Here is a 12,196-nt window from a genome sequence, read left to right as displayed (position 1 = left end):
GCACTTGGTTTTAATTCAGTGTTGTTTAATCTTAGAAGAAATGTTTTGGTTGTATTAATAAAGACAGGTCATTTATTATGGAGAGCATAAATCTGTTTAATATTCCTAAAACATGGATTATTTAACAATTGGTGATTTAGTGGTCATATTTATCCTTCCAATTTACTTCAGCAGACATTAATATATATGTGATATGATACTCTGCTTGGCATATATGCCTAGTTGAAACATTTACTCGTTTATGGATATGAGAGTACTGCAAATAAAGTTGGTTTTCTTCTCGTTTTTGAAAAGAGAATTAGCACGTGAATAAAGCAGAAATTCATTCTGAAACACCGAGTAAATGAGTTGCTATGTCTGGTGAAAAAGTGATATACAAATAAAAGTCATTGGTATGTAACTACAAAAAGTATTATGCTTTTTCCATTCTAATAAAGTATTTTGATATTGCATAAAAACAAAAGGAAAACAGTTCACTTAAAATGATAAACAAAATTCTGAAGTTTAGCAAAGGTTTATTCCAGTTAATACAAACAGTTAGCAAAAAAGCAGCCACTTTCAATTACAGAGATGTTGTGTAAAATATTCTATACGGATGGACAAGCTATCCCCCAGAAATATGAAGTTACAGAATTTCACTCTTCTCCTGTGCATCAGTGGAGATCCCCCACCAGAATTAACAGCCAGATCTGGCACATTTAAGCAGTCTTTAACACATCTCCTGTTTGCATGGCAGCCATGTACCACATCTAAACAATTATTTCCACCTGAACACTATTTAATTGAGGACATCTAAAATTTAAGGGATAATTTCCAGCCTAATTCACAGCATAGAGTCATCAAATGACACACCCCTATTAGCACAAATCAATCTTAGTAAAGAGACCTATAAAGGAAAAAGAGAAAAACATACACACTACTCTTTTGGGGGACCTGCTGTGACAGGACAAAGAGAAATGGCTGCAGACAGAAAGAGCGGAGAATTAGAATGGATGTAAGAAGAGTTTTTCACAATAAGAATGGTGAGGCTCTGTCACAGGTTGCCCAGAGAGGTGGTGGTGCCCCATACCTGCAGACACCCAAGGTCAGACTGGAAGTGCTCTGAGCACTGATGGAGCTGTTGGTGTCCCCATTCACTGCAGGGAGTTCAACCAGCTGGCCTTTAAGGGTCATTTCTGACTCAACCATTTTTATGATTCTATGAAAATGCCACAATGTTAAGAGCAACCCTTATTCAACTGAACGCTTTAAGATAGGTCCGACTTACACAAACCATGAGCAGTTTATTCTGCACATTTTTATACACTACCCATCTTCCTCCTCAGGTTACTCTGCAGATAGACGACTGTAGAGAAAGCTCAATCATTTAACCAGGATTCCTTTCTCTCATTTTCTATTTTAATGCTAGTCAGATTCATAGGTTTCTAAAGCTACTTACTGGCATTTATGATCAACAAAGCTAATTAGATTTGGAAGATATTTGACTCAGGCTGGGATATTTCTGTTCATAAGAGTTCAAGTGATTCTAATCAGTTTTATTCAGATTTCTATTTTCCATATACTTCTGCATACAGTATTGCTTACCATTTTGTATATTCAGATCTGGATTTCAACACTTCATGCATTACCAATTTATTTTTTCAACTTCCCCTGTAAAATGAATTTTATTTTCTATGCTGTGCACTTTTATAATTTAGTTTAGAGAACACGTTCCTTACTACTCTTCATGTACCATACTTGTAGCTTGACTATTCATAAGACCTTTTCTTCAAAGGAAACTTACAACTAGTTCACAACTTAGGTACATGAGCAGTCCATTTAAAAATATCAGTCATACTTGAGCACACTGAATACACATTTTATGAGGAAAAAGAGACTCATCTGAAGTAAGCTGGACCTGTTCTGAAGCCATTCTATATATGCAATGACCTTTTTAAAATGGACACTTGTGCTGTAGGGAGTGCTCTATTTTTATTATTTATTTTTAAATTATTATTATTTTTTAATACTGTCTCTAAAATAACTTCTGATGTTCACTTAAAGTCTTTTGCTCATATATGAGAGGACACCACTTGCTGAAACTCAGTAAATCAAATTGACAGCAATGACCATTATCTCAAGAAGACATTTACTTGATTAAATGCACAGGTGCTTTTAGGAGAATGGAAGCACTGGCATAAGCCTGCAAGGTGAAAGCATCATTTGCAAAGCACGTTCAGCAGACTCAGAGGCACAGCAGTGAGTCCAAGCCTCTCATGTCCACTTTCACAAATTCCTTCTCATTTCTAAGCTCAGACATTGAAGTAATGGCCGCCCAGACACAGCTCTTTGGAACAACGCAGGTATGTTTTCACCAACTCAGTCTGTTTGACAGGCTTTAAAGCAGGAAAATTTCCAGCAACAAGATAAATACATTCCAGGATTCACATTTACAAAGCAGTAATATCAAAACTCAAAGAGTTAAAGTACGCTCTCCAGTGTCAGATCTGGTGTTTATCAGAGGACTCTCCACCGCATGTGGTTTTCAGATGTTATGTTTCAATTCATTATAAATGCCAGCATGTCAACACTGGTGTTTGATACCATATGATGGTAATAGGACATGACAGTTTGCATCAACTACTGGGATAGAACATTTTAATTTTCTTAGTGTACAAGGATAATAATAGTTCACATCAATCCCAGCATGAGGCATAATACTTAATGGAAAGATGTCTGGAGAGAATTTTTTTTTTAAATAATTGCCCAACAGAAAGCCATAGCATGGATGTGGGCTTCAAGTCAGCACTGCTTGCAAGATGGGGACAGTAGGAGACAACTGCTACACAACGAACCAACAAGCATGTTCCTCCACTGAGAAAAGTGGTAAGACACATGAAAACGGTCCTTGCCACGTCTTGAGCAGGTAAGATAGATCTGTATAGGCCAGCCCCAGAATTCTTCTTAAAGTTATTCATTTCACATGCTCCCATCTAATTAAACACTGCATAGGGAGAAATATCCAGAAGCTTTTCGTTTGTTCCACCACAAGACTTCAGAATTTCACTAGAAATTTGCTTTCAGATATTTCACACAAGGACTAGAATTCATCACTAATGTAACACATTACTTATGATCATTTAATTTAAACTACAGCTACTGATTCAGCATAATATCTTTTATAGGTGGTAAGTCTCACTTCAGAACACAGATCAGAGATTTAGCAAATAATAACAACGTTTTAATAAGCTTACTAAGTTTACTGTTAAGGTTAAATGCCTTTTCCCAGTGTTTTTCCAAGCTGAAAAATAAAAAGTCTATTCATAGGCATCTTGAAGAAGATTCAGAACACTAAAACAGATGAAACCGGTGAAGAACAAACCCAACAAACACAGGAAAGACTACCTTTCAGAGGAAAAAGTAACAACTTGATGTATAATGTGATCATGACAGATATATAACATCAATGAAGAAATTAAGTATTAAAAAGTGAACTTCAACAGTTGTGCCTTAATTGTTATCTATCCTGCTATTTCTAACAAACCATAAGAATTAATAAACATAAGAGTAAGAACGAAAACCAGAACAACATGTAAGTTGCTATTTTCTATCATCTGTCAAATACAAGTCATGCTTGATGTCTAGTAGTTCAAAGAAGTATTTAAAGCGAACCTGAAATACCTGTAAACCTTAGGTTGTTTAGCTAGAGATGTCTGTGAATCTTTGGAATATATTAAGAATGACACATTTACCCAAATAAAACAGGCACTGCAAGGTTCACATGAAGGGATAAAGATGAAAATCCAGTGATCATGTCTATTAATTCCTTGAAGGTTTCAAGCAAAGCTTGGCACAGGTGTGCTTAAAACAAGAAGGCATATATCCAAATTCTGCCTCTTAGCAACAGAATATTATCTTAGTACTTGATTTAAAAGACAGGTGATGAATCACAAATCTTCATAAATAAGGAGATGGCAATACACCCTCTTTGCATGGTGTAAATGTCGTGAGAGAAAGAGATGGAAAGCAGACACATAGCTAAGCCACTACCATCTGCACAATTAATATATGTTCTAAGCAGCAAGAGTGTAGGAGGAAAATGCATCATCACTTATGACTACGCAGTCATTAGCCAAGATCCTAATCTTCATAAGGAAAACGAATTAAAAACTCACCATTTACTGTGGCTGTCACAGTGGCTCCATAAAGAAAAGAAACAGTGGCCCCACCGGATTTGGGTGAAAACCATGCATTTTGAAGTGGTTGTTAGTAAGCAGAAGCATGACATCAAGATAAATTGGTAATTTAATGCTGCTCATCTAAGGCAATAACTGCTCCCTCCCCCTACTTCAAGGGCTTTTTATTAGGAGGAAGAAAAGAAAACAGAGCACATGGCATATTTCAGAGGAAAACAATGACTAAGGAATAAGCAAGGTCTGTAACTTGATGAAAAATTGACCATGAAAATACAACTGGCTTTCCTAAAGGTTTAGATTGTATAGACTTTACAATAGAAAAATCACTGAATGGAAAGTCTGGCTAAGCATGCATACATGGGGCAAATAGCAAAACACGTTAAGGAAAGTCAGAAGGGGAGATAATAATGCACTTCTTTAAGAAAAGAAAGGCGAAGAGAGCTTTGCTACTGCTAATAATATGATCAACTAGAAACGGGGCAGAGCCACTCATGTTGTCACTCTACTGTCAGCCACAGATGTATATTTACCCACCCTATTTATTTTCATTAGAATACAGTATTAAAAATTATATAAAAGAAAAGCCCAGACATTACACAAGGACAGAAGGGAGGCCCCTCCCCACTCGCCTTCAGCCTCTTTGCTAACACAGACATTTCTGCCTACACTGAGAGATACTTGTTTATCTAAGTGGGAAGTCTGCCAGGTTTGTGGCTACGAGATGGCTTCAAGACAGACCTCTTTTTCGGTAAATAAAGTCTACGACGCAGAGCTGACACCTTAATCTCTTAACTGATATCATATTTTTGAGATGGAGTACAAAAAGATTATTTCTTAAACTAAATCTAAGCTATCAGCTTATTTTAAACAACATGTCAACACTGTATTTTCCATGGCGACTGAGATGCAACAAAAAACTGTAAGGAATAAAGCCTTTCACTTATTCCTTCCTGTCAAGACTAACGAATATAAATGTACTCTCATTTCCAGAACTTTTCTCTCAATTGAAATTGAATTAAAAATCTGGAATTATCAGGATGTCTCTTTCTTCACTTTATTTCTGCAGATAATTGTGTTTTTCAGCGATGCGTGGAACATTCTGTGATTTAAGCTTGGTATATTTCCACCCTATTTTGCAGACTTGAGAAATTCAGCAATACGGAAAAAATATTTTGAGATATTTGCTCAGGCCCAACCAAGATTTCTAGGTTTATCATCTCAGTTATTAGTAATTTCCCTAGAATCAGACAAAGCGCAATATGCAACAGTTCCATTACATTATGAAACAAAAATAAAAGCCATTCCTGCTATTTCATTACGCTGGCAAACCTCACAACAATAAAACAAAGGAAAAAAATCAAATCAATGTGAGAAAAACTGTATTATCAATGCTTTTCTTTGAATCATAAGGCTAAGTCATATTCACCCTCCCCTTTCTGAAGCTACATAATTCAGGCAACCCATCTATCAGTCATGTCACTTCCTAACTGCCTTTTATTGATCTAATATCTACTAATTCCTCTGAATTAATTTCTCAGATTCTGTAATCGTTATAATGAATAATAAAAGTAACAATATTTACTTTCATTCTTGACACTGAACAAACATTACTCTCCACACCATTTTTCTTCTGTTCAGTAGGACTGTATTTTCTTGTAGAGGCTGCATTCTCATCAATAATGCTTTTCACCATTAGTTCTACTTTCAGATAAATATTTCCACACCAAAACTTCTTATGTTGAAGGTCTACTGAAGTTATATGAAAATAACTAATGACATCTGTCTTACAGCTATTCCATTACTTCTTTAAAAATCCAACAGTAAAAAATGTATGGCAGACAGAGAAGGGATGACAGGGGATGACATTTCTGCAGCAATGTTAACAGTATGAAAGCATATTAAAACACAAAACACAAAGGCAAATGGCTGTCATTCTTGTACTGAGAACACTTGCTACTAATTTTTACTATTGAAGAGTCCTAAGAAAGCCTGAGAAAGAAGCCTGCAAACCAGAACATTTTGGTCCTAGCCACATTACATCAGTTTCAGGTAATGTAAATGAAACACCTCAAAAGCAGCTATTCAACCCTGCTCACTTTTTTTCCTGTTTGGATGCTGAAGAGAAAGCACTGTATTTTTCAGTATCTTTGGAACACATTTTCAACAAATGCTTTAAATAGGCAACACGAAGTCATGCAACACCTTTTATAGTACAACTGATTTAGTCTAGCAATGGTTGTTATCCTGCAGAAGGCTTTGAGAAGTAGTTGACTCTCTGCACTAATCTGAAAGCCTTTTAAAAAGGTCATATGCCTTGAAATACCTTTAATTTTTAAAGACAAAATTTGGAACAAATATTTTGAAGTGTCAGATTTTTAAAAGGAGTCTCAACAGAGACAGCCTTGTTGGCATATTCTATAGTGTGTAATTTAATGATCATTCAATTAAGATATTAGCTGGGAGGATGACACACTATGGCAAACCATCCCCATGAAGTGCTAAATCTAGGTTTACAGTTGACACATGAGAAGAATTTAGGGACATGAACATTTGCTCTTTTCTGTTTCAGATTCAGAACTGAAAGTGTTTGCAGACTGTAAGTCACAGGTATCTATAGGATATAGTTGATGGCCCCTTGAAGCATCATCCACTACAACGACAGCAATTTCAGAGGGGCCAGGCTTCAGGTCAGATCACTGCAGTAACTGTTAAGGTCCTTTCAGTTCTGACACTGAGCATGCCTGTGTGTAAGTTCTTTCTTAGTGATTTGATCTTGTAGCCTCCTTCCAGCCCTGAGACATTTTCCCCATCTGTTCACACAGATGGCACAATCAAGTGAATTTAAAACAATGGTTTTCCAAACTTTTCTGTTTGCTCTCTCCTTAAATAACATGGATCTAGGCTAATAGAAGCAGCGACTGTTCCAGGGATGCCTACTCAGAAGGAAATATGTACACACTAAATGGCTATAGCAAATGCCTGCATCGCAGCCTAAAGAGCTAGCATAACCAAGGATAAGCATGGCTTAAAAACACTCTTCTGCAGTGTTTACACATGTTCCTCAAGTCAGGAGAACTTATCTGGAAATACCACAAGAAAAGAATTTCTTGCAACATCCTTTTTCTCTGTGTCTAAGCAGGACCGCATACTGTTCCAGTAAAGGCTTCCCTCAAGTACTTTGCACATTGAAGGCCAAATGAAATTTACATTTGTGGGGGAATCTAAATATATGTATATAATAGTCCAAAGAGATACAGAAACCACCTGGACTTTCCAATTAAAAAATAACAGCCAGATTTTAGCAGTTTAGGAAATTATTCCTCAGAAACCGTATTCACCATTTTGTAAAGCTTTCTGACAAAACAAGATGAAACAGCAGGTGAACAAATGAGCTCTTCTCTTCAAAGGAAAACATTTTGGAAAAAATAATAAAAAAACCCACAACCTGGAGACATAACTTAAATGAACAAGAACCTCCAGTACTTGCAGCTGCTTCAAACACTTTCCAGAAAAAAATATCCATTCGCTTCAGAAGAAATTTCCAACATCTTATTGTGATGTTCATCAAAATGTAAAACAAAAATCGTCTATAGAATCACAAGAACAACTCTGCGTAACAAATAGAAACAGGGGAAACAAGCTCTAATTCTAAACAAGAGACTCATTTTTCTTCCACACAAAAGGCCTTAAAGCTTCACTCTAAATGCCTTATGACCCAGTCCCAACTTACGACATCCATCTCAGAATTCACCAGATTTTAGATTTTAAGAAACATTCTAATGGAAATTTATATCTATCTGCATACAGTCTACATATACATTACATACACACATATTTAAAACTATGTACAGCAACTTTAAATTCACATTTAGCATCCATATCATTAGCTGAGGCTCTATCAAAGCATTCTGTAATAAGATATTCATTAAAGCTTTCCTAAATAAAAATTTCCATGGTCAGAATCAAGTATCAGCGAAAACAACTCAATAGAATACATTACAGAAGAAAAATCAGATAGATTTATGTTGCTGTAATTCTCAATTATGTTAATATTTAAATTTCATTTTAAGATTAAGTGTTTGATGACCCTTATTTGTTTTTGGAATGCATCTATGCAGTATCCTCGGAGCAACTTAAACTATTACACGGTTCTTTAGCTGATGGAGATTTTCTTGCTAATAGATTAAATGCCACAGTTTGTCTGTTAGGCAATAAAACTCTGAATTTTTTTCACTTGATTGCAGTGTAATAATCTTGGATAATAGGGCTTTTAATGGAACAGATTCCTGTGACTTAAAGCCTTTTCCCTATTAAGCCTAATTGAATTAATTATTCACATACTAATGATTTAACAGCTATTCATATAAAATAAAAGCAAAAGTCCCCCTTGAATACTTATCCTATACTTAAGATCTAATAAAGGAACTGAAGTAAAAGATATCTTTGTTTTCTTTCAGCTAGGGGAGGTATTTAAAAACCAACTACCCACCCTCCTGCTGTGGATGGAGGTGTTCTGAAGAAGCTCCAAGCTTTGAGTCCTAAATAGAAAAAAGATCCTTATGACAGTCAGCGGTCTCCCTTTTTATTCCAAAAATTGCATCTTTGCCAAAACCGGCTCATTTTGTCAATGCGTTGCTACGTAGGAAAAGTGCAACAGTGATTCTAAGGACAGCGGAGCAGATTTGTATCTATAAAACAGTTACCATCCCAAAGTGCATATCAAGGCTGGCATTTTATAATTCTTCATAATAATGCTTGGCACTTACACAGTGTTTTATGAGATCAAAGCGCTTCACAAACTAATTAATTAATCTACACAACACCCTTGTGAGAAGGTAGGTTTTACTATTCCAGTTTAATAAATGGAACAACTGAGGCAGAGGAATTGTACAGTTTGTTTTGTGTCACAAAGGAAGCCCTGGTCTTCAGTCTGGTGATTAGAAGTAACAGCAGCACTAGTACTATGGTGAATTCTCTGGGATCGTCAACTGAACTATTTGCATAAGTAAGGAAAATAGAATCTGGCCCATACCTTATTTAGTTAAAATTACAGACAATTCACTTAAGTAATTTACAGGGAATCAAGAAGCCCAAGTTCCTTTCCTCATATAGGATCAAATCCACTGCAGAAGTGACAGAAATAAATACATATGACTGAGCACTTCTCTCCTTTACATCTGAGAAAACATAATCAAGATAAAAGCACCTTTTCCTTGACCTGAGTCACAGGCAGAGTAGAAAAATCTCAGAAATGAGATAAATGTAGTAAAGAAAGCTTTTAGACTTCGTGTCCCCCCAAATTCATATTGTCTCTTTTCCTCAACATGAAAATATCAAACCTTCTAGACTGAAGATCTGCATGGTGTGTATGTTTTTTAACCCAGTCAACACTTTCTGCTTTGTTACATACTACATCATATTAAATCAGTCATCTTTTGCAGGAATGGGTATAAATCTCCCAAGGGAATTTTCTTTTTTCCAATGAATGCTACAAAAGAGAGATTCTCTCAATTTTCAAACCTTCACAAGTTCTTTTGTTTATTCCTCCAGTCATTAAGAAATTATTTAATGAGTTTATAGCCAAACGTTCACAAAACTAGAGTGAAAGACATTTCTGGTCAGAACTTATATCAGCAAAAATCAGAAAGCTGATTTTAATGAGAGTAACATTCAAACCAATTGAGCATTTAATCAACATTGTTTATAAAATATAGTATTTAGTTAAACATCCAATTCAGACACGTACATTTTCTATTTTTCCCTTCAATCCTCACTTTATAATTATTATTTCAATTCCTTTGAGGGAGCAGTTCTAAAAACAGCTTTTAATCTAGAATGTGTATTTGCAGAAGTATTTATAGTCTTATCTGTTCTTAAAACAAGTCTTTTAGAACTGTACTAAAAATAGAAGTTTATCTCCAATTTATATATATATATATATATATATAAAAATCTTTATCCATTCTTGAAATACTTAGGTTGAAATTATTTCTGGAATGCCAGCGGTTTTACAGAACATAGCCATACAAAGAGCAGCAATAGATAAGGGGGAAAAAAAGAAGAAAAAAATAAATAAATAAGCATTAATTTGAAACCACGATTAGAAGACTAAAAATAAGGATTCAGAAATGGTTCACACTGACCTTAGTCCATACAAGACAGTCCCATCTGGATGCAAGCGGATCATTCTGTTCTTCACAGTGACACCATGAACAAATGACTTCTTGTCATTCAGGAAATAGGTATCAGGAACCCATAGCTGATCAGCCACTCTATTGTCCAGAGTAAGGTTTAGAGGTATTACGTTATATGACAGCCTCTTATCTCTCCACGCTTGCTGAAAGTACATCGTCAAGGTATAGTCCTGTAGTTATAAAAACAACAAGGAAAAGATTGTTTACATTAAAATAGACAGCATACATATATAAGTATGCAAATTCAGCTGTGATTTTTCTTGTTTCAGTCCACAATTTCCACTTGTAAACTGTTTATTGTTAACATGCTGAAGAGTCAACATATACTGACAGAAATGAGAAAATAGAAAAGATTGATTTTTTTGTGTGACTGATGTTGTGTTTCAATTTTTAAAAAAAAGAGAAATAGAGAAAAAAAATACTTTCCAATGGTTAACAACCTGCAGTTTCTACAGCACTTTACAAGCCTATAAAACCTAGGAAGTGAACATTCACAGTTCTAAATTTTACCTCGTGGCCTCCACTGTATTCAGTGAGGTAAGATCTCTGGATAAGCCCTTGCATCTCTAAAATTGCAGCTACCCATTCAAATGCTTTTCTAAATTAAAATCTCTTCAGTCTGTTAACTTTCCCCTGGGCACTGAAATCAATGGGAAGTCCCCAGTGTTTCTGTGCTAGAGTCTTATGCTTAATTTTACAGATGAAGTGACTCTGGTTACTTCAATGGGACAATTCAGAGAGCACAATTAAGCATCCAGCTAAATATTTGCAGCATTAGGAAACTGCTGCCTTCCTTTGTATCATACAGGCCCCTAATAATCAGCACATGGGAGATATTTTCATTTTTAGTGTATTGTGATGATATATCATAAACTAATTTCTACTATTGGGTAACAGAAAATCATGTAAAATATGAATATTTTATTGAAAAAATGCAATACTGGTTCTCAATTTTGACCTTAAATGTCATTGTCCCATTAGAATATTTTAAAGGACGTGACAAGAACATCTCTAAATGCAGAGGTGGGTCTCAACCCATCCCTAAGCACTCAGATATGCCTCTCCCTCCTCTGCTTTTAAAGCACACAGCCCTAAACTACCACCTCAGCAAAGTGCCAGCAGTGGACTGAAGGAAAGCCTCTGTCAATGGCAAATTGAAAAGGAAATCAAAATCAGATTTCTTAATTTATAATATCAATGGCTGAATAACCAGAAACCTGTTTCTCCTCTCTGCACTGATAAAGCACTTTAGACCTAAATCAGTGTGGATATTCCCTTAAAATACACACAGCGTACCCTTAAAAATTTGTACTAGGTAAGGCCTTTGAAAATTGTACATCAATAGCTCTTTATTCCAGTAGAATTCTCTTAGCAGTGACACAGTATCCAGGAGCTAGTTAACCCTGCCTCTTCTGCAGAACGCTGTGTTCCGAGATGAATCAGTATATACTTCTGCTGTTGAGATATGTACTCCCATTGCAGAAACACTCTTTTCTAGGCATCTTTCCTCTCAGTAGAAAACAAGTACACCAGCTTCAAAACATCTCTTCGGTTTTCATGGAAGCAAGCAGAAACACGCGTTCCTGTTGGGAACAGTTTTGTTTTTTCCTCCTTTCCAATACAAAACCACAGTTTGATCTGCTCCCTGTTTTAATACTGAATGTATTTACCTGTTAAATATTAGAACTTAATCAGTTTTAATGATCTGAAGACCACTCTTTCTTTTTTTCTTGTTATTTTATTTTTGTTTTGTTTTTTTTTCCTTCCACCCCCCTTCAGAAATAGGATTAGAGTCCACTTGCAAGAGCATTCTACCTACACTGGAAG

General features: G+C 35.6%; 1 protein-coding gene across 4 annotated transcripts in view; it reads right to left on the bottom strand.

The window, feature by feature from the left end:
• GABRB2 (gamma-aminobutyric acid type A receptor subunit beta2) overlaps positions 1–12,196 on the bottom strand; it is a 120,385-nt gene that overhangs the window by 63,417 nt on the left and 44,772 nt on the right. For all 4 annotated transcript variants that reach the window (XM_015876301.2, XM_015876300.2, XM_015876299.2 and 1 more), the window contains exon 6: positions 10,319–10,539. In XM_015876301.2, the coding sequence (XP_015731787.1) occupies positions 10,319–10,539 (221 nt within the window). The remainder of the gene's footprint in view (positions 1–10,318; positions 10,540–12,196) is intronic.

The sequence above is a fragment of the Coturnix japonica genome, chromosome 13 (genome assembly GCF_001577835.2).
Source record: "Coturnix japonica isolate 7356 chromosome 13, Coturnix japonica 2.1, whole genome shotgun sequence".
NCBI lineage: Eukaryota > Metazoa > Chordata > Aves > Galliformes > Phasianidae > Coturnix > Coturnix japonica.
This window is presented reverse-complemented; position numbering and strand designations above follow the sequence as displayed.